This window comes from Anabrus simplex, chromosome 13, assembly GCF_040414725.1.
Source record: "Anabrus simplex isolate iqAnaSimp1 chromosome 13, ASM4041472v1, whole genome shotgun sequence".
NCBI lineage: Eukaryota > Metazoa > Arthropoda > Insecta > Orthoptera > Tettigoniidae > Anabrus > Anabrus simplex.
Window position 1 is genome coordinate 13,550,921 of NC_090277.1, and position 24,401 is coordinate 13,575,321.

At 37.6% G+C, this 24,401-nt stretch overlaps 1 protein-coding gene across 7 annotated transcripts in view; it reads right to left on the reverse strand.

Annotated features, from left to right (window-relative positions):
* E(bx) (nucleosome-remodeling factor subunit NURF301 E(bx)) overlaps positions 1-24,401 on the reverse strand; it is a 464,290-nt gene that overhangs the window by 127,979 nt on the left and 311,910 nt on the right. For 6 of the 7 annotated variants that reach the window (XM_068230140.1, XM_068230142.1, XM_068230141.1 and 3 more), the window contains one exon: positions 10,803-10,922. The exons of the other annotated variant lie outside the window; for it this stretch is intronic. In XM_068230140.1, the coding sequence (XP_068086241.1) occupies positions 10,803-10,922 (120 nt within the window). The remainder of the gene's footprint in view (positions 1-10,802; positions 10,923-24,401) is intronic. 7 annotated transcript variants of the gene reach the window in all.

Here is a 24,401-nt window from a genome sequence, read left to right on the forward strand (position 1 = left end):
GGTGGTTTCCGACCCATGATCACAGGTTCGATTCCAAGCAACCAAAGAGAACACTAAACCTGAAAGATTGTATTTCATTTCAGCATATCTACCTAAAAAAACTGTATTACTCCTATAACAGTAGGCTTGCAGTGTCTTTCTACAAGGATATAGGAGCAAAAGGGAGTGAATACCAGCACTCTGTTTTCGAGTCTTTGAGCTCTCTCTCCGTTAGCAGTGGCGATCTGACAGACCGAAGCCTAGCACACCTATTCCCCCACTCGGTCCCCCGCTCCTATCGGGCGTTCAGCTGCAAGCCTGCGCGGTGAGGCAAGGGGAGAGGAACGGTGTGCCTGGGCTGCAATATCTTTCTCCGATGCCTTGCACTCAGAAATACGAGCAACGTTTTATCTCATTGCGTTCAAGATTTGTAAATGGAACAATGTGTCAGATGCTTACATTACAATGTGCTCTAGATTTACATAATAGGGATGTATAGAACTAGCACCGATAGAGCGCACTGCTGTTGTACTGGGTAAGCGCAATGCGCCTTTCATTTGTCTCCTGTGCTCTCATGCCGCTAAATATCCACAAATTTAAGTTGCTTAAATGTTCTTTTCGTGACTATGCCGAGCTATTGCAGTGTTACCCTTTGAAAAAATCAAGGAAGCCCATTTTCATTTCACCAGTTTCCACAAAATAAAGAAACGAGGAAGAAATGGTTACATGCTATTAGAAGGAAAAATTTCGGTGAGAAGAATCTGACCGAAAATATTAAAAATTAAAGTGTGTTCCCATTATTTTCAACCCGGTGACTTCACGAAAACTTTGTTGGGTAGGTGCTATTTACGAAGGCAAATAATTCATATTTTCTAACTATAAACTGATTAGGCATTTTGATAACAACCACCGAATTTATGAGTTTGTATTTAAAGGTGAGAGAGCAAGATTAAAACCGGGCGCTGTTCCATCGCTTTTTCCATGGACCACGAACACAACAAAAACAAGGAAGAGGTCATACACCAGAAAATTGCCGGATTACCACGATAAGCCTACAATATCGGAATATGCTGAAATCACCTTCTTTGAAGTACCGTACAGGAAGAAATTGTGAATATACCCGAAGAAGTAAATGTTACATTTGACTCCCATTTTCAAAGACATCAGCACTCAAAAAATACTACAAGTAATTTGGTTGTTGAGCAAACAATGCGTAATCCTGATGCCATATTGCTTTATACAGGGTTTGTAGACGTCCAACATTGTAATTTGGTGTTTGCTGTTCTGGGAGAAAACAGATGCAATTTACAGATATTCCCCCTTGAACCCAGACTGTGTTTCTTCTTGACAGTTATGAAGCTAAGGACCAACAAATCTGACAAAGAACTAGGCCTTAACTTCGGAATCCATAAAACTACTGTTGGGAGAATATTTAATGTTTGGATTATTTTCATGTACTGCCAATTTAAAGAGTTGAACATTAAGCCTGATAGAGAAAATGTTCTTGAAAACAGCCCCCTTGCTTTTAGACAGAAATACCCCTCGACTAGAGTTATAACTGGTGCAACTGAGATTGTAATAGCGAAACTTGTTCCAAAGGCAAGTATTCCTCTTTCATAGGGCTAACTGGCCTTAACCATTTGGTAAGGGGATGCTGAAAAGTTTATAAATTTTGGCTGCATGTTTCTGAACACTGAATAATACCAGTCTTGGGGGAAGTGCTCTAATGCGTACCTTACAGCAGCACTATGCTTACAACATGCTTTGGGGCCTGCTCCAGCAAAATGTCCACATTCCCCACCTATAATGTCACCAGGTCCCCTTAAAATAAGCTTCACATTATAGGTCTTAATTGTGTACTCTGATTTCACAGCACTACATTTTAGAATTTCACCCGATTGAAATTAACCTTTTATAAACAAAACAAACTTTTCACTGAAAATTCTGTATCCAGCATAACAAAATGATTTGTAGTTGGAAACAGGTGCTCCATCTATTTCCGATTTTCTAAATACTAAATAATCCATCAGATGCAAACTTGTGATAGTGACCTTCACCTTATGGCTGATGGTAAAATATTCAAAGGAACCGGCAATGGGAAACTCAAGAATATTCACATGCTTTTGATGGTGGACAAAGGCTGTATCTGCAGTTTCATGTAAGCCATCAACCTTTACAAAAATACATGAACCAAAGTTTATAAGCAAGGGGAGCAAGTGCGTGTTTAAATATCTATTTATGATTTGTCTTGTGGAGGTACATTTATATATTTTTCAATGTATAATGCTCAAGTAATTGTAATCTTTAGGAAAAGGCAGGCTGACTCTTATTCATTATTTGGATAATAAAGCGTATTAGAATTTTCTAATTACCGCTGTACTAATTCTTTCTTCCTCCCACTAGTTTTAGCATTTCTGGTCCGTAGCTCATATTGCAACTGTTTAAGGCTTAAACGCTGAAAATCGTCCGTAATATACTAGGGGATATACCTATACAATTAATTAATATAGTCTTGGAGTAAAATTAGAGAAGATACAATCGGCTTTAGCTCAGAAAACTCAGTCACATTCTATACATTACTCGCAGCTGACTAGGAGAAACATAAGACGATCGCCTTGCGCTTACCCAGTAGTACACGAGCGCTATCTGGCGCGAACTTTCTCTGCCTACATCCCTATTCTCATTTGAGGTTAGGGCTTCACTGATAGCCTTGGTAGCCCTCAGTATAAACCACTGATAAAAATACTAGAAAACTGGTTGAACAAACACAGATTCAACCTCAAGACCTAAGTTTCTACATGAACTTCCAGATCCTTTTGAAATCAAGGTGACGGACTTTCACCAATTCTCTTTAATTTGGTATTAAGCAAAATCATGAGGGAGCGGGAAATTGGATTACATGGAAAAACACCATTAAAGGAATTCATTTGGGGCAAGATAAAGGAATATCTGAAGCTGTATGTATGTCCAATACTTGTCCCGCTTCTGTAAGGGGTTGTGTATAAAGTGACATGAATCTTCATAGCAAGCTTTTGCGACTGGATGCCCTTCCCGAGATCAACCTCATCCGAAGAGGTAATAAGATGAAAAGAATGACGTGATATATGATGGTAGGAATGGAGATGGTGAAACCCGGTACCAGCACATAACCTACTCCTGTAGAATAACAACAAGGGGTTTGCTCATGGCTTAATGTTCCCATACAACGGACAAATCACTGCCAACAGTGTCATTTGCCCTCATTCCATATGAACACCGTGGAGAGCTTTGGAAATGAATCCAGGCTTTTGACATGTAATCCAGTGATTAGAAATTGCATACCACAATTTCTCTTACAATGACAGCCAACATTCCGATGGTGAAAACTTTCGACCAATGGGACTTGAACTGGCTAACCATGGTGTCAGAGTCTTGAAGGCTTAACAATCATGGCTACCAGGCTGGGCAAGCGCAAATAATGGTGATAACTCTACATGACATAGCCATTATAACTGGCCTTTAAACTTCATATGAAAAAACGAAATATATTGAACATAGACACAATGGAGAAAAGTACCCAACAACACAACATGAACTTTTTAAATTTATTTATTACAATCTGGTTGGTATCTCCAATACTCTCTGATGACCTTGTCCCATGGACAGTTAAAGAGAAGGTCTTATGGCAATGATGGGACAGGAAAGGCCTAGGAGTGGGAAGAAAGCGGCCGTGGCCTTAATTAAGTTACAGCCCCAATATTCGCCTGGTATGAAAATGGGATGAATACAGTACTACCCCGCTTTTATCTTCTCGCATTTTGTTTTCCTGTTGTTTACAACACTGTATTAAGATCCTCAAATTTATGTTTACAACATATTATGCTTCCACCATTTATGCCACATCAGGCAGAAAAAGAAATCGAAGAAAAGTGACGTCACAACTAATCTATATAACTTCGAGTAACCACAGCATGATGAAAAAACCAGACAGCACAAACTTTACAACACATGGGTGTAACTAGCCATTATTACAAAGATCAGGGGAAGCTACGCAAATCGCATCGCAAGTCTGATGAGCAGGTTGCCTACTCGACAAAATCATGATACAGTAGAACCTCTTTTTAACGAATCTCAGGGGGATTTGATATTTTTTCCTGAAAAAAAAAAAAGAAAAAGAAAAAAAAAGGTTTTTCTTAAAAAAGGGGGTTCAAATAAAATAGGCTATATACATCACAAGAAATAATAATACATTTATGTCTTTAACTAATGTAATGTCAAGAAACAATAAATGAACAAATTAAAAATACTAAAATTAACACAAGAATAACAGAAAATATATTTACAAAACAGCAGCCGTAACAAATTCCCAGTGGACCATTGGGAGCACAACCTGCAGAAAGGTGAAGAGAAATAGGCATTACTGATTTGCAATTTTAAATTGAAGGAACAGATGCCTAACATGATTTTAAAGAGATCTGTGAAAAAATAGACCATGATAACCTTAAGAATAAGCACTTTCTGAAATAGTCCAGTACAGTAGTATGCTTCCTCTTGCCAAGATGTCTCATGGAAAGAAGTTTTCTCTCAATTTGGTTGAGACTGTTGATGAAGTCATCAATGTCGAAGGAGGAGAAGTACCGACGGACAATATCCAGTCCCTCTACTGCTGCCCCAAAACTTGCTTCTGTTGAGTCCTCTTCTTCTTCTTCTTCTTCTTCTTCCTTTTCAGTACTTTGTCTTTTAGCATTCATAAAGGTCTTCAACATCCATCTGTGATGTTGAGGTTAGAAAATCATCATTACAAGTAACAAATTCTTCAAATGTTCTGGCACTTGAGTCCTTTGATACAACCCCCCAATCTTCCCCAATGTCATCAGCAGTGTCATCTTCATTAAAAACTTCTGAAATGGCACCAAAACCTGCATGGCCAAAGCAGTTTTGAATAGTGTCTGCTGTGACTAGCTGCTACGAACATATGCATGGCTTGGAGTATATTCAATTTCATTTCCTCATTTCTTTCGAGGAAAGAAATAGCTCTTTGAACCAGGGCCTTCCTGTACTTCACTTTCATAGAATGAATAATGCCAAGGTTGAAAGGCTCAAGTGACTAGTGCAGTTAGGAGGAAAGAAAACCACTTTGATATTAGTAGGAAGGATGTATATGAAGGATGAGCTGGACATCTATCACCAGCACTACCTTCCTGCAGATCCCATCTTGGCATACAAGCTTCGTAAAAATTTTAGAAATATGTCCAATGTCATTCATGAATTTTTGTTAAAATCATATTTACACGGGAGTGTACAAGTGTTCTTGAAACATCTTGGATTCTTAAATTGGGGGTAATTTTTCACTCCAGTCGCTGTTAACACCAATAACAGCGCTGTCAGTCTTTCTTTAATTTTTCTGCCTCCGTGACATTTTTCTCCGCGAACAACATATGTTTTGGATGGGAGCAAATTGTAAAACACTCCCATTTCATCGGTGTTAAAAATATCCTTAGCATCGTATCCTTTAAGAAGTTGAGGCAACATATTCTTTCTCCAGTACACAACTGTATCATCATCAACTTCCGCACTCTCGCCGCACAAGTTTTGGAATGAAAGATTGTGCCGTTTTTTTAAACGATCAAACCAGCCATTAGAAGCATGGTAATCGACCAAACCCAGCTTAAGTGCGACCTCTCGAGCTTTCTGTTTAAGTATGTTCCGTCAATAGGAGCGTTCTTACTCCTTTTTCCCTCGAACCATTTCATTAAAATGTTTTCAAGTTTCTCATACGGCGAAGAACGAATATTCTTCCATATTTTTTGCCCTAGAACCACACTCCACCTTTGTGGTCAGTTTCTTTCTGTTTCACGATGCCAAACAGCGTAGAGCAGGTATGGCGAACCCGTGACACGCCGCAGAACATACTAACATATTTTTAACATGTATTAAATAGGTTAAAAATGTTGCAACATAGCATATTTCAACATTACACTTTAATGAAGAAGTATGTCACAATTAATTCTATGGCCGTATTTTATACAATTTTTATTAGGTTAAAGCAAAAATATAAATTATTCTTAAAACTTACCTGTTTAAAATAAATGTAATTTTCAATGATGTTTGCAAAATAACACCATGAAACATTCAGTCGAATGGATTAATGTGTAATGCAATGTAATGAAGTCAAATGCGGAGGTTTTAAAGGTAGAGGGTGTCATTTGACCATCTGTGACAAAGGCTATCCCTTTCAATATCACTAATGATGTCGATCTTTTGTTGAATAGTCAGCTTCTTACGTTTAGCAGCCATAATGAACGTAGTCCGCCGTAATTCGTAGCACAACTTGTAATACAGGAGCAGAAATAGTGAATGAAGCTGGAGATCTTCTTCAGTCTGCGCCTTCCGCGTGATTCCTAAGCAGCAATCCGTGCCGCGAGATGGAAATGCCTGACTGGTGTAACAGCGCTGTGGCCATAAGGTATGTTTTAACGTTTCGAAGGAAAATCCACAATTCTGAACCTATTTTTTTGAGTTTCGTACCATAAAACAAAAGATATTAGACTAACAGTTTCGTATAATGCAATCAAAATTTTGTGCCTTATCTTCATCCAAAAATTTAGTTTAATGAAAAAAACACATAAATTTTCAAAATGTCATAAAATTTCCAAAAATGTTAGAATCTTGAAATTGTTTTCACCAAGTTGAAGTATTTCATTCATAGAATGTTGTGAACTAGGATCTTCTAATTATCAAAAACAGAAAGGGAGCTAGACATAATTTTTGACAAAAGTTTAAAAATAATTAATCACCCGTGTTACAATGGCTATAAAAATAATAATAACAATAACAATATTCACAATATTAAGAAAGTACTAGTTTACAACATTCGCACATTCATTAGCTTTAATTTAATCTGTCATTGATTTTTCTATCTCAATTTTAAGGATATTTAAATGTATTTGAAATGTGGGAAGGTGTGCAAAAAATTACATTCAAGAAAAACAGCACTGAAGATTTAGGACTAAGTTATGAACATAACCCACTTATTTGGGCACCTAAAAACTTGCCTGTTCTATAGGCTGGACCCTCTTTTAGAAGTTTCTTGTCTTCTTTTAGTTTCCTTCTGCCTCTCAAGTACTGCCTCCTCTGCTTTTGTTCTGCAGTACTTCGATTTGCACCTTTGTGCAACCGTACTGCATCAGCTTAAAGTACACCAGATGATGTGTACTAGCCAGGAGCAATTCCCATCTTCTTCAGTATTTCCACTCTGTTTTCCCAGTTGAAATGGCAAACAGCATCCATCACTCCTAATTTTAAGGTTTCAAGCCCCACATATATGTCTCCTTAGGACACCTTCTCCATACCATGGCATTGAATGACTCATTATTTTGAGTCAATCCACATTTCTGGGTCGGTGAGTAGCTCATATATAGGCTTCACTGTTTGAAGAATGCCGAAGGACAGGCCTGGTTTGAATTAAAATTGTTCTATCTCATTCTTTGCTTTAGCTCACTGATATGAGCACCAGCTGTCAGTTCCTACAGAACCCCAATGGTGGGTGGGACGGTCCTTTGTTGCTGTCAAATGGTACAGTGTGGCCCATATGCCATTTGACATGGCGTGAATACTGCTTGTGTTGGAACGTAAAGCAATTCCAAATAATTTTGCATCTTATCGATGAGTGCTCCTGTCAGTTGCGGAATTCATAATCACAGTTGCTGCAAAACAATGCAAGGGACATTCCCCAACCAAATCTCAGAATTTCTAGGTTTTCTACAAAAACTGTATTACAGCTGAAGCAACTAGGGCAAGCTAATGCAGACAATATACGTGTAAAGCACTCTGTCAATAATGTTATTGTAAATGTCACTAACACTATCAGATTCAATATTTACAGATGAAAGTTTGGACTGAGAATCACTAGCAAATGATTCCCTTACATTAGGCCTACCTTCCGTCTCACTATTTATACTGATAGCACAAGTAACACTGACATTCACCTTGCTATGTCTGTTTCCATGAAATTTTCTCTTTTTCTTTGCTCTACATCGGCTTTTAGAACCCATTTTATACACACTCACAGAGAAACAAGCTCTTTGGTCACAATGTGAAAGACCACTTGGCCACAAGGAAGGTTTATTTATATCCGTTGCCTATCAATGGAATAAAAGTCTTTGGAATATACAAGTATTGACATCTGTTAGTCAGAACTATGAACTATGTACTCAGGAGGCATGTCACACCAAAGAGGTAAATTTGAATAAGAAAATCTGACAAGATGTTTACATGTAAGCAGGACACTGCAGCCACGCCCCTTATCACGCGCGCACGTGGCTATTTAAATCTTATTTTCGGATACTTACAGTTGGAATATATGTGTGAATTATATCTCATTTTGAAGTAGAGACTTCAAGCTTTCATTTCCAGTGAAAAAATTAAAATGGCATTTTTGGGCGAAAAAGGCGATTTCGAACGTTAATACATACCTTAGGCAGCTGACCTCACTGAACTATCGTTAGTGAAGATTCTCTTTTTTCAGATAATGACTGGAAATAGGATATTTAATTTCATTAAGGGATTATTTATACATTTTTAATTTATTATTATTATTGAATGGTATTATTATGGATGCTGTAAAATATGACAGTAGAAATCATTTGGATATTTTAAGGTTAACTAGTGACCCACCCCGACTGAAATGGTCCAAAGTCCCAAACCATTCATGCAAATTATGTACTTTAAAGTAGATTATTTTAATCCTTAATGAATCCTAGGGGAGGTTAAACACTTTATTTGGATGTAAAATTTGGGAAAGATCTCCATTAATTTATTTAATTTGAAAAGGTTTTTTTTTTTTTTTACCACCGACTATGAACTAAAATCGCTCTAAAGGACAAATGGTTGGAGATACTGAAGTATATGTCCTTGCAGACTTTTTTGTAGAGCTTCAACAGCTCTACATTTCGTACACTTACACTTGGGGTCTACCGACGTCGGTTCGGGCAGTGTAATTCTGTAATTTTTTCTAGAACACATTTTCATTTTGTTCAATATCCATAGCCATTTTCAGTTTCTAATTCCTTTTAATTTTCTGAAATATATCTTTCACTGTAAATCACGTGAAGTTTGCAAGAGACCTAAACGTTTATATTTCGTGAAGTTACTTGTGTCTTGCATCTAGGCCTCTAGGCCGTACAGCTAGTCTCATAGGAAACGGCACTCCGCTCCGCCGTCATTCCAGTACTACTTACAGTTCAATGGACATAACTAATCAAGAGCACCTATAATGATAGTGACTGCTGCTTACCAGTAACATGGATTTCCAGAGACCGCGCCAATTTATTACAATTCCACACATAGCTAAAGGAGCACTCTCATTTAGCGCATTCACTTCGGACTGAGATTACGTGAAAACGGAAGTTAATTAACATTTAAAACAAGTTTAGAAAAAAGCACCTTATCGCAAATTTTCGTTACAAACAACATAGTGCTTATGGCAATTTCGCTGAGCCTTACAAAAATCTTCGTTAAGAGCGAGAATTCCTTAAAAGCGGGTACGTTCAAACGGGGTTCTACTGTACAATATATTATTAACCGAGAAAGAAAATTTATTGCATCTTAGATAATTCTATAACCATTCTAAGAAAGATAACCACATTAAAATAATGCACTGTTTTACACAATATTTTAACTACCTACTGGTACACTTACAAAGGCAGTGTAGTGTCAACACTTAATTTACACTGGACCTTTATTTGAGGAAAGTGCTGTATTACACACCCGTGCAAGAATCTACAAAACCTTGGCAAGACCTGTACTTTGCTATGGAAGTGAAGCGTGGACCCTAAGGAAATGCGATGAGAAGAATAACTACAGCTGAAATGAAATACATGCGGCGAACAGCAGGAGTCACTAAGTGGGAACACAAAAGTAGTACAGAAGTGCTGAATGACCTTAAAAGCAGACCTGTATTGGAATACATCTTTGAATGCCAGAGAAATTGGACAGAAGCAGTCATAAACTACTGCCCCGGTGGGAAGAGATATCTGGGACGCCCCAGGAAGAGATGGCGCAAAAATGCAAATCTTTTGTATAGACTAATACAGGAAGGATGGTGATGATGATGATGATGAAGTACTGTAATAGGATTAAGATTAAAATACTCCATAAATTAATAAAATGCATTTGTGTAATGTTTACGTCCTTTTCCAGAGCGCTTTTACAAATATAAGTTGTTTCCCATGATTTACACTTTCTCCCCCATTTATGCCGGTATTCCTTGGGTCCCATGAAAAGGGGTAATACTGTATTGCACAAATCATCTATGTATAGTAATAATAATCACCACATACATTTATTACACAAGGAACCGTGGTATATTTCTGGTGAATAGAGTGCAATGTATCAGCAACGATTCAGGCAGTATCCTTAAGAGCCGTCGTGCCTTCACGATGTGTTCTCATAAAACAGGTAATTAAAGATTAAATCCATCAAAAGTAATAATGGATGACAAACTACCAAACTATCCTAAGTTCAACAGATATTCCAGGCATTCTATCAAGACTGAGCTTAACAGGTTGTTGGTGCACATGACAAGCCCTATTTAGTGTTTTTTGAGCAACTTTGAGCCAGTCAATGTTCTAAAAGATTACAAAGTGTGGCATTTACAAGTGCATAAATTTCAGCTAGTCCATTAGCTGAGAGGTGGCAGCCCCACCCTTCAGGCTAGCAACCTGTCGGAAGGACATTTGATTGCTTTCAAGTCTTGCAAAAAGAAAAGTGCAAGACCGCAACAGGACACATGGCCCAATACTTGGAAGGATGATGATGATGATAAATACGTAAGTGTATCTAACCTGTATGACACTGGTTGTTTGAGCAGCGATGGGAGCAATTCCAGTTGGAAGAACTTTTGCTGTTGCAGAGGCCGCATTATTGCTTGGTGCAACAGCTGGCTTAATTGCTTTGATGGGCACCTAAAAACGACAAGAGCGAGGTAACAGGCTATTCTTCAAGGCTAACAAAGTGGAAAAACAACATTTTAATACGGCTAAATTTAAAAATGTAACTTTACAGTCATTTTAAAAAGTTATACACAGGGAGAAAATTTAAGTAGGTCATTATTCAGCAACTTTATATAAAGTCTACAGATATTATTTATTTAAAAGGTTTGTGGTAATCTTTCACTAAGATTTCTGAAATGTGGATTTGGCTTTATGCATTAGGTTTAAAATTAAATATTTTCGAGATGGGACTTCATTCGTTGTTGAAATAAGTGATTTTAGCAAATAAGAAACAAATATAATTTTAAACATATTTGATATTCAAACAATAAAGGTGTTCTACTGGCTTATATACTGAACAATAGCAAGTACTTGTGCGAGTGAGACAAAACACGCCAGAACTCTTGAATGAAGGCATCAACAATGCAGGACAATTTTTCTATAACACTGAAACATAACATTTTCTTTTAGATAAAAATTAGTATCACAATTTAAACTGTTATCATATTAAATGTTAAGTTAGTTGTGTTAAGGGATCCATTTGGAGAATTCCACAAGAGAGCTAAAATTCCACATATTTGGAAAATAACTGCTCCTTCTTTGCACACTGACTTGCCATTTTGTTTACCCTATCATGCGTTCCTATATTTCTATTTAAGACATTTTTTTATCTCTTCCTTTTTTCTTGTCTTTATCTTCTTATCCTACAATTCTCACATCAAACACAAAGGTCTGTCAGATGCTCCTCAACAAGTGTTGACACCACACCCCACTGATCAAGATGGGAAGCAAAAATGAGTTTTTCAAGGGCTGAGAGGGAATGGACAACTGTGACTGACGAGGAGAGACAGATGACTTGGACAATTTCATTAGGATCTTAAAAAAAAAGTGAATGATGGAGGGGGGAGAAGCAGCACCAATGAAGTTTTACTGGGCATGAGGGTGGGGAGTGATACAGCCGAATGGCACAATCGCTGGCTTCATGCCAAAGTGACTATGGTTTGAATCCTGGCCAACACAGGTGGGATTTTAAAAATAAAAATTCACGTTCCTGTGGTTCGTACTCCACCTAAAACTGTCGGCCCCGTGGCTTCGATCATGACATCAACAGTCTCATAAAAGTGCAAGCTTACTCGTGCGTTTTTTAAAAATATTCTTTTACCAACACTTCAGACAACTACAGTATCAACCCAATTTTGTCTGACCTCGATTTAACGTAAACCCGCATTCAACGAAAGAAATTTTCAGTCCCGAAAACGATTCCATAAGAGCAATCCAATTTTATATTCGATTTAATGTAATTCACAATAGGGCAAAACCTGCATTTATTATTAAGAAAATATTAAAATTCTCAAATATTTATTTCTATTCGTTTTGGTCATGGGACATGAATAACCTATGAAAAAGATGTCATAAGCTTGCTAAGGATAATTCAAGGCAGAAGAGGAATTTAGAGCATGGGCACTCAGGAATAAAGTAATATGTCGGACTCGGATGCACATCCAACCGCCGCCGCTGTAGCAGAAGAGAACCCCCTTTTAATGACAATGTTATTATAACCTTTGAAAATTCCTGTATTAATTTGAGCAATATTCTTCGCTTCCAATGAGAACCCTTTTACTGATTCATCCGTTACTATAGGCAAATTCGGGCATGTTAGTTTTGATGATGATGAAGCTTGTTGTTTAAAGGGGCCTAACATCTAAGGTCATCGGCCCGTGTCAGTTTTTATCCGTTATCAATATTCATACACTCTATCTAATACAGTATATGACTCCACTCCAGTGTTTATATTGAATGCGACTGATCATCTTCCGTATCGATTCCTCGCTACGCGTGAGCGAGTCCGAGGTCTGCTCGTAACTCAGACTCGTGTAAACGAACATCGGGATAATATGTTTTTGCAATAAGCAGTTGTTAACTCGTTAGAAATAAAGGCTGAAGTAAACGACTGCTTAATTTTAATACTGTGTACTGAAATAAAATAAAAATTAGATAAATCTCCTTCTCAAGATACAACGGCGTGCATAACTAATTTCAGAGATTAGACTATGTATGTTCGCATCTTGTTAAATTTCAGAAAGGCTCTTCCCATGTAAATTTTTAGTGAAAACATTATTATTCTAGAGGGAGCTTGAAATATGCTCGCGGTAAACCTAGGTTAGGCGACGCCATTTGAGGTAAGAAAATGGAAATGTTTGTCACAAGCCTCCGGAGTGATGCTATTACAATTTTTAAGAATGAAACTGAACATGCGTGTTCAGACTACTGGAATTAGAAAATACGTGCTAATGAGTATGTCGCTGCTTGCAAAACATCTGCAAATTTTTTAAACAAACTGATTGCTGTTTTGTACAGATTTTAATGTGTTTTTGTGTGAGTTTGGTATCTTTCCCAACTTTTATGGAAAATCATGTGTAACGTTAAAAGAACAATCTTAAACCGAAGCGGTTAGCATTCACCGACAAAAATCTGTCACAATGAAGCACAAACCATAACTACAGTACAGTGTGTGTGTTTGTCCAACCCTTGTCCTGTGTCTCTACGGGGTCATGGCGGGTTTTTAATGACCAGATGCCCTTCCTGACGTCAACCTCGTCAGAGGAGTTAATGAGATGAAATGAATGATGTGATATATGATACTAGGAAACCCGGTGCTGGCACATTGTCTACTCCTGTCGAATAGCACCAAGGGATCTGCTCAAGGTTTAACGTCCCCATCCGACGGACGAATCGTCATCAACAGCGACATATGAGCACTGTGGAGATGTTTGGAATTTAATCCACGGTTTTGGCACGCAATCTAGAACTACACCATAGTATATAGGTAGATATCCCCTTGTTTTATTGCTGTCAATGTGTAAATAATGTATGGGGGTACAATTTATGTTAATACAGGCAAAGATCTCTGGAAAAGGTGTGCCTTCTACTGAAACCTCGATTTAAGGTAAACCACCATTTAAGGTTAAAAAAAATTAGGTCCCTGTAAAAACGTTAAATAGGGGTTCTACTGTACAACCATGGCAATTCAAAACATAGAAGATTTTTAACCTTGCCAGTAGCATTTGCAATGTTCTCTGTCTCCACTGACATCTTGAATAATAATAATAATAATAATAATAATAATAATAATAATAATAATAATAATAATAATAATAATAATAATAATAATAATAATAAACTGGGCAAGTTGGCCATTCGGTTAGGGGTGTACAGCTGTGAGCTTGGGTTCGAACCCCACTGTAGGCAACCCTGAAGATGGTTTTCCAAAGATTTCCCGTTTTCACACCTGGCAAATACTGGAGCTGTACCTTAATTAAGGCCACAGCCACTTCCTTCCCTCTCCTGGGCCTTTTCTATCCCCTCGTCGCCATAAGACCTATCTCTGTTGGTGCAACGTAAAGCAAATAAAAAAAAAAAATTAAAAAAAATTGGAATTGTATGGTGTCAGATATAATTTGCAGACATTTTAAATTGATGGCATCTAGACAGACTACGTGCCACTTTTGATGTCCCTTTTTCTCTACCACATAGAATAAACCAATCTGTGCTGAACAATCCAAGGCCGTGTTTAGTTAATTTTGTCGGGTAAATACCAACATCATATCACATGGAGTGTCGAAGGGACTTTCTATTCGCCTAACTACATCTGCCAAGCCTGAACCCGTGATCTTGGGATCGGAAGGCTCAAATTGTACCCTTAAACCATAAAGGGATCCTTTTCTCCTTTTGTGTTTGTTCTTTAAACTAATATTTTACTATCTGCTCTTGTCTTTAGCCAACGTTTCTTTCTTTATCCTGTATTTACCATGGTTTCTTCTTATCCTGCATGAAGACTGTTAACATCTGTCAAGCTGGGAAGTGATGGATGTAGAACAACTGCGATTGATCTATTTGAAGACTGTATGAAGATCTGGAGATGTGTTTTCATGTCTCCTCTTGTCTCCCTTTTCTGTTACTGCCACTAACTTCGTCCCATTATATTTTCGTATCATATTCCAATGTCTCTAATTTGACAAATTTTTGGCCACTTTCCAATACCTTCCCCACATAATTCTCATTTTTTTTTTTTTTTTTTTTTTCAGGTCCCACTATATTTTGCTCAAATCCTGCCCTGGAATATTTTCAGCAACACTTGGAAGAAAAGAGAAATTTTTGTTTCTTGTCACTCCAAATATTCGTTTATAGGACGAGGAGTTGGAGCCTCAGTGGCTCAGGTGGCAGCGTGCCAGCCTCTCACCGAGGGTTACGTGGTTCAAATCCCGGTCACTCCATGTAAGATTTGTGCTGGGCAAAGCGGAGGCAGGACAGGTTTTGCTCCGGGTACTCCGGTTTTCCCTGTCATCATTCATTCTGGCAACGCTCTCCAGTATCAGTTCATTTCATCTGCAGAGGAGTGCGACAGGTTTCGGCAGCCGGCACAATTCCCTCCCTCGCCATTAGATGGGGGCTTCATTTATTCCATTTCTGACCTGACCAAATGACTGGAAACAGGCTGTGGATTTTCATTTTCAGGAAGAGGAGTTAGGGATTGGAATAATTTACCAAAGGAGATGTTCGAGTGATAGGGCCATTAATCCATAAAATATTCCATCCGTTACTCCCTGTCTTTGCAAGTTACTGGCCTAATTACCTGCTCTGTAATTCTATAGGCTCCGTGTGCATAGCAACGGGCTGCTGCGGGTGGAAATTACGAGAACTACTTAGGGGCACCTTTATCAACAGATGACCATAAGAAGCTGTAATATGTGTGATGTTTACATACATATATTCAATCATTTTACAGTGACCCTCTATCGCTGAATCCCTGTCTATGTTTTTGTCCAAAGCCATTATTAGAATCTAAGACCACATTCCCTATATGTGGATTCAGTCATGTTTGTGATGTAGATAGCCGCCGTGATGGATCACACTGGTGTGAAGAGTAGAACTTTGTGTCCCTGTACACGCTCTTTCCCAAGTTTTGTTTTGTTTTGTTTTGCTCTTGACACAGTATATGATACCTACGTATGTTCTTTAAACTAATTTCTTATCTCCCCCCCCCCCCCCCCGTACAATGAATATATAGCCTAATCCTTCATACCTGTAGTTTTGGCTTTACTCGATAAAACGACTAGTGGCTGGGTATAATGCGAAAGCGGAACCCAATACATAAATTAAGAAGAAAAATAAGTAGAGAAGAAGAATCATTTTACAATGCTGTCTTTAGATGATTATTTTTAATGTCACAACGTGAAGGAAGAAAAACTACATGCTTGTTGCTGGCTGCGTTAATAGATACTGTGATACACAGATTTTCTTCACGGCCTCATGAAATGCATTTGAAAAGACGGTCGATCATAGCAGTAAATCGCAAGAAGTAATTCGGGATTTATACAATTTAATTAATACAAAATAACTCTTTACAACATGTATTTTAACCATTTTACAAATTGGTTAACAATTAGAATAAAATTATTATAGCAATGTTATATTTGCAAAGCGAGCTGCAGTAGGCCATCTTTTTTTAGAGCACTCACATCATAATACATTATATTGTATAGCCAGCACAATAATAATAATATACGGTACTGTACTACAGACCTAAGTGTGAAATTTTATAGTATTCTGTTACAGCGTTTTAACCACATACCAGATTCTGGCAGTGTCAGGATTCCAGCCCGGGCCCCCAAGGAAGGCAGCTAGTAGCGCCAACCGTTATATTACAAAGGTGGACTTGATCATATTATAAATACAGGCACACAAATGAAATAATCACTTATTGGCAACTTTAAGTGAATCTGAACTTTTATTCTCACGCGTAATTTTTGATAGTGTACATGTGGTTTCAATATCAGGAATTTCAATAGGTCCAACATCAAGCCTGAGCCTTTTTATCAGAAAAAGTTCCTTTACTCTCTTCCCCGTTGCAGTTCTCTTTCCCTGCGTTTGAAACCATTCACGCGGTCGATCAGTACGCGAGGTGACATGTTCTGAGCAAAATACATAAACAACAGCTGAAATATGGTTACATTTCATGGAAACTAGTATTTGCCTTCATGAAATAACGATTGTTACCAAGGCCTTCCTTAGAAAACATGGTTATGTTCACAACTAATTAAAATTTAAAATTAATCGCCTCGCTAGCAGCATTAACCTATGCTAACATGATATTGTAGTAGAAATAGACCAAGGATATTTTTCTGAAGACAGCATTGTTGAATGTGTATATGAACACTAATCTCGTTATCACATAAATACATAAATTACTATGTTGCCTGTATAGTGAAATGGTAGGATGTCTAGGGAACCAATGTTTCTTTCTGATCACATTTGCAGTTATTGCTCTGTTGCTATTTTCTGCGAACTGTTTTTCTTGTAAATTTATTACATGATCACTTTCTGCAAGTTTGGAATAATGTGGCCAATTATTGTTGCATAAAACACTCTGAAATCCCACTGTTATTAGTTAGTCGGCAATGGCAGCACGTGGTGAGGCGACAATGGATGTGTGCGCGGTGAAACGCATTAACTTGCAATGATCGCCACTCGCAGCACAGCGGAGCATTTCTCCCATCAGCGCATGGAGCCTATACCTTTGTGACTGCTATTCTGTTAACCCTTCTCTTTCACACTTGCATTCCTTACTTCTGGAAAAAATTTAGCTTTTCAGTTTCATGTTGTCCTAGGTATACTGGATTGCTCTGTGATTTAACTGAGTGTTAAACAAAAAGCACGTCTAAGGAAACATGATGAAAACAACATACTTCAACAGAAACAACTCGATGATTCATTAGACATCCCATCGTCAACATTAATAATTATACTACAGAACCGTGTTCAGTCACTATGACTGCACTGCTGGGAGGATGCAATGGACAGAGGTAAAATGTGAGGTAGATAAGGATTCATCAGTCCTGGAACTGACAATGTACGCTTCATGCGAGGTTAACACACGATCCCTTGGACAGTGCTTTTCCCAACGTTTCATTGCACTGTTATCTGGAGAGGATCATTACAAAAGTGAAGAGGAGCATAGCCCAGGTAAAGCAGGTATTTATGGCAAGAAAAATATTTGCACAAAATGACGAGAAGTTCGACTGAATAAAGAACGAACCGAGAAGTATAAAAAAAAATAAAAGGAGATAGAAGATTGTTAAAAGAAATACAAAGTAGGAAAATTAAGTTTCATGCACATGTTATTATGCACGACTACTTCATCACTAATACAGTAGAAGTCTGCTATAGCGAGTACGGCATATAACGAGTACCCCGTTATACCGGGAATTTTTTGCTGTCCCTTCAAAATTCCTATATTAAACTGTGTATTATCTTTCAGTTACAACGAGGGCCCTATCACTGACACATCCATTATTACGAGTGATTAAGTGTGTGCGATTTTTACCTTTACCGGTAATTATGCACCCTAGCGATTACATTGCATGTGATTGATTAACTTCGGTATCGTTTCCTCGCTACTTCCACTAGCGAGTTCTCTCGTAGACATTCAAAGGCGATGTCGGAGTTGATTAGTAATACCCGTCGCCTGCTCTTCCGTAACGAAAATTCGAAATGAAAGAGGACATATTTTGTAATAAATGCATAAATAACGGGTCCGATACTGTTGTTAACTTGTTAGAAATAAAGGCTGACTAAAGGATCGCTTAATTTTAATGCAAAATACTGCAATTAAGTAAGAATGAGATACACCCCGAGATGTCAGAGTGCATAATTGATTTCAGAGGTTAGTTTATATTTTCTCGCGTAAATTTATAGCGAGAAGTTTATAATTTCTCTACTGGCGCTTGAAGCGTTTTCTTCACACGTATAGTACGGTTAAATGATGTAGATGTTGATTCCTATAGGGAACCTAAAATATTTGTCCTGAATGAGTAAATTTATAATACCAATATAATGGTCAGTTATTGGACATTATAAATTTTCCAGCTAACTCATTCTTGGTTGCCTGCGTTTCGCCCTCGTGTATTATAAATTTACTCATTCAGGACAAATATTTTAGGTTCCCTATGGGAATCAACATCTACATCATTTGATGGCCAGGCAGGCATCTATTTTTGGAAATTAGACATAGCTCTCAAAGTGCATTGGCACTGCTGGTGACTTCAAATGGCCTATGCAGTGGCCTCCACGGTATGCACTAGCCTTGCGTCTTGGGTGGTGTGCTAAGTCCCAACTGACGAGCCTAACTTAGCACACGAGGGCGAAACGCAGGCAACCAAAAATGAGTTAGCTGGAAAATTTATAATGTCCAATAACGGACCATTATATTAGTATTAGTACGGTTAAGTTAGGATAGGTGACACTGTTTGAATAAGGAAACTGACACGTTTGCCACAAAAGTGATCGATCATCTTCGGTACGGTATAGTTTTCTCACTATGTGCATTTGCAAACTCTCTCGTAGACATTCGAAGGCGATGTTGGGGTCCATTAGAAATACCTGTCGACTGCTGTTCTCTAAAGAAAATTTGAAATGAAGGAGGTTAACACGTTTTCGTAATAAATGCGTAAATAAAGTGGCCGATACCAGTTGTTAACTCATTAAAAATAAAGGCTGAAGTAAACGATCGCTTAATTTTAATGTTATATACTGAAATTAAGTAAGAATGTGATACATCTCAAGGTATGGCAGAGTACATCACTGATTTCAGAGGATAGTTTATATTTTCTCGCGTCTAGTTAAATTTCGGAAAGGCTATTCACGTATAAATTTTCAGCGAGGAAGTTATCATTTCTCTACATGCGTTTCAAATATTTTTTCATGATACATATATGGTTAGGTTAGGTGAGGCCGTTTGAAGAAGAAAACTGAAATGTTTGCCACAGAAGCCTCTGGACTGATACCATATTTCTCCGAATCCAAAACTTTTTTCTTTCTCAGAATCTCATGCGAAAAATCAAGAGTTGTCTTGCATGCGTGACATAACAGTAATGAATGTCGCTAGCAACTACCGCAGTAACCATGGTGTTTCTTTTCACCCCGGCACGCGCATACACGCACAAAACTCGTTGACAATAAACCACAACCGCCTCTTTATTATACATCGCTAGCCGCGACCACCCGTTGTACACTGCCTGTGTGTAACGTCACTGGATCTAGGGAAATAGTAAAGAGAGAATGACGTTCTATTAACCTCTACAAACGTTTCTCAAATCTGCAGAATGGCATCGAAACATGCGAGCCTTCGAATTCTTAGAAAGGCCACGGCTACACAGTGGCAGAGTTATAACGCGTCTATTGTACCTGACGCTTAGTAAAATTAAGTTTTATAGACAGCAGGAACATTTTCGTGATGGATAGTCGTATTGTAAAGATATGTGGAACAGGTATTGCCGGCAAATTATCAAATTTTAAGTTAATGGTTATTAAACACTCGGAAATGTTGAATAATTGTGCAGCCGCAAGAAAATACGGCATAGACCTAATTAAAGCCTATATTTGATGTTAGCATGAAGGCAAAGATGGCTAAAAAAAAATGCGTACTGTACAAAAATGCATTCAGTGGTCCGCAACAAGGACACTTTAAAGAATTCAAAGATAAAATTGTGAGGTATGTGCACGAAAAGCTCAAGGGCAGAATGGCCATACCGCAGCGCAATAAACTCGTTCGTTGACTTTCAACGACCGCGATTAACCTACGATTAGGCCTATATCGTCAGCCGCTGAAATTGGCTGAACTCAGCAAGCGAAGACAGGCGTGTAGCAGTAGCCGGTTATATCTGACGCTGCGTAAAGGTAACAGTTTTATAGACAGCAAGAATACTTTCCTGATGGATCGTTGTATTGTAGAGACGCATGGAATAGTTATTGCCGGCAAATCTCCAACGGTTCTCTTCGGTATTGTGATGGCAATTTTAAATTAATGGTCATCAAATCCGCGGAAATAAAGAATAATCGTGCAGCCGAAAAAAAAAAAAAAAAAAGAAACCCACACACCCCAGCATAACGAAAGTTAATATTCTGCGATAAAAATGCGTACTGTACAACAAAAGCATTCATATGATTTCACAAAGCACTTTTTGAGCCCGATTTAATTTTATGAAGGAAAAAGTGGGGTTCATCTTGGATTTGGAGAAATATGGTACTATCATTTTTTCAGAATTAAATTATTATTAAAAGAATTGCGCACAATGTGCATCAGTGTTTAGCATAAGTACACAATGATTTGCTTCCCTTTTTGCAAAACTGCAAGTGATATCTGTGACAACTTTCACCACACAGTTCACATACACATGAGTCACAAGGATCATGGAATCTCTTATTAGTGCAGACTGCATGATGGAAGCCATGACAAGCATACCGGGTCACCACGTCTTAACTCGTAGTTGCATTGTGTCCACGCCTTATTCGTCATGGCATCAGTGGCATAAAACTCGCACCAAATGTCAGTTCGTTTTTGTTCTCGCTTTCTTAATGCATTTTAGAGGGCAGTTGTTGATGGTAGTTGCATAGTATTTCTGATTTCTTGAATTAGACAGTCTTCTTTCGTTAAGACATATACAAGTCTCGATCGAGTGAATTGTGAAACACCAAGTGTTCTCTTAAGAAATGAAGCTTTCACTTTTTCTAGAATTTCCAGATCACGTACTTTTACATGGTCTCATATAATTTCTTTTCCATATGTCGAAATTGGAATTATTTTCGCTTGAAAAAGTTTCATTGCTGTGGACAAAGACAATTTTTCCGAGCTTGGAATGTCTTTCATGGCTCTAATCGCTGCTGTTACTTTTTCTGAAATTAAACACACACTTCCACAAAAAATAACAAACAAGTAAGCCGTAGTGTGGATATCATCCAAAACCCAAGTTTTGAACAAACTAATTGCCGTTTCATACCGATTTTAATGTGTATGGGGGTTTTTCCGACTTTCATACAAAAATCAGGTGCAACAATAACCCCTATAGTGAGTATATTTTTCGCTGTTGTGAATTCTCGCTATAACGGACTTCATGTAATATAGATAAGAAAAGGTTCAACCTTATCAATACCAATTTTATTTATATAAGATTAACTTACAGGACCGGCTTCGACTTTTTGAACGTTCATCATCAGCTGTACATTGGTACCTTTACATAAGTCAAATATTGGTTGAATTGCCTTTCCAAATGGAGAAGTTGTGGGAAAGCACTATGTTGTCTGTTAGGTCATCAGCCCAGAGGCTGGTTGGATCCTCAAATAGCACCACCAAAGGTTATGCAGTTATAAGGAAACCCCAAAAACCAATGGCAGCACCAAAATGAGGCACTATGTTAAGCATTCAAATTGGGCATGTTTAAGAGTAAAAATTGGTTATATGGTACATTCTAGATGGTTAAAAGCGAGTTTGTTTTTAGGCCTAAAATTCGTGTAAATTAGCTAATTTTAAAAAAATACAGGTATAATAAACATTCTAAAATGCATAACACATGTTAAAATCACATATTAAAATATACAGTGCATGTTAAAATCCTTTATGATGGCTCAGGTCACTTTATTGGAGTGGACTTACACGTCTTGCGTATGTCTTTATTCTTGTTTGTGTCCAATGTAGATGAAGAATGTCCGTGCTTGCGTTCATGGGCAGTGCTCTCGTGGGGGTTCTACTATATATTAAGGTATATCCACTTTTATATTTAATAGGTTTATCATATTGTTAATAGCAATTCCAGTATATGAATGGAGGTAGATAAGTGCAGCTGTGATTGATACATTGACTTTAAGTATTGAATGTAGTCTCAGTTGTGCGTAAATATTTCAGATGCAGGTTGGTGGTTCTTTTCTCATCTATGATATTTTGCTGGTGTGTGTAAGAGAGTTATAATCTGAAAAAATGCCTGCTTGTGTGTGTGTTAACGCGATAAGTACTTACTATTGCTGTCGTGGTTGGGATGCGTTGAGTTTGGCTGCCTGGCGTGTACTGTATCGTGCTATCTTTGGGCTTGTGTCCGCTGCTGTAAGGGGGGTGGAGAGGTGGGTGAGGACAGTTGGTGTCGTAGGGGTAGGGGTGGAGCTGGGCGTATTGGTCACGTGCGCTGTAGCGTGTGCTGAACTCCGTTTGTTGATTATTTTGAAGGAGTGGTTGTTTAAAGCAGGGATGATTTTATTAAATATGGTGTTGGTTTTTTCTGTAATTTCGTTTATGTTGTAATTAGGATTGACGTATTGATCTAGTAGTATGTACAATTCTTCTGTTATATTGAGCAAGGGGCCTTTAGGGTTTATATTTAATATTTTCATATCATTTGCAATGTTTTTGAAGCTGTGTTTGTGTTCATCGATGTGCTGGCCTATTGTGAAAAAATGATTATGTTTTACGGCATTTATGTGTTCATTATATCGGATTGCGAAGTTCCTACCGGTATGTCCTATATAGCTAGTCTCACAGTTGTTGCATTTGATTCAGTATACTCCTGATTGATGGTACTTATTATTACTGTTGATTGTCTTGGTGTTGTGTAAGATGTTAGTGTTATTATGCGTGGTCTTAAAGGCAATTTTTCAAGTTATGTTTTTAAAAAATATTGGTTAACGGATATATGTGTGCATTATTGAAGGTAAATAATACATAGTCCTTTTTAGGTTTAACTATTTTGGTCAATCTAGTTTTTGGTTGAGATTTGACTTTTTGGATGATGGTGTTGATCATTTATTTCTTGTAACCATTATTTTTAGCTATTTCGTGGATTAATTGTATCTCTTCTTTTAAGTCAGTTTCTGATAGTGGTATATTGAAAGCCCTGTAGATCATGCTATAATAAGCTGCTTTCTGTGAGTATTGGGATGGATGGAGTCTATTTTGATGGTATTCGATGTGTGTGTGGGTTTTCGGTATATTTTGAAAGACAAGTGGTTTTCGTGCCTGGTTATTGTTAAATCAAGATAATTTTAAGTATGATTGTTTTCAGTTTCTTTTGTGAATTTTATGCAGGGGTCTATTGTGTTAAGTCTTTCCAGTATGGTATTTTTGTTAGTGAACCTATTATCAATGATGACAAAGATGTCGTTGACAAATCTACACCAAAAGAATATATTGTCTATTTTGCTAATGGATGTGTGTTCTAAATAATCTATGTAAATGTCAGTGAGTTTGCCGGAAGCAGGAGACCCCATTGGTAGGCCTTGTTGTTGGTAGATTGTGTCGTAAAATCTGAAATAATTGTTATTAGTGGCGAATTCAAGTAATTTTATAAATTCTTCGATCTCTAGATTGCTCAAATTACTATATTTCTTTTAGATTAGATTGAATTATTTCTATGGTCTTTTTGGTGGGAATGTTAGGATACCTATTCGTTATGTCAAATGAAGCCATGGTGTGGTATTGCTCTATTTTCCGTTCTTTGGTTTTATTGCAAAAATCTATTGAATTTCGTATAGTTTTGTTTGCTTGGAAAGAGTAATGCTTCTTGAGGAATTTTTGGATAAATTGTGAAAGTTTGTATGTTGGACTTGCTCTGTAATTTATAATAGGACTCA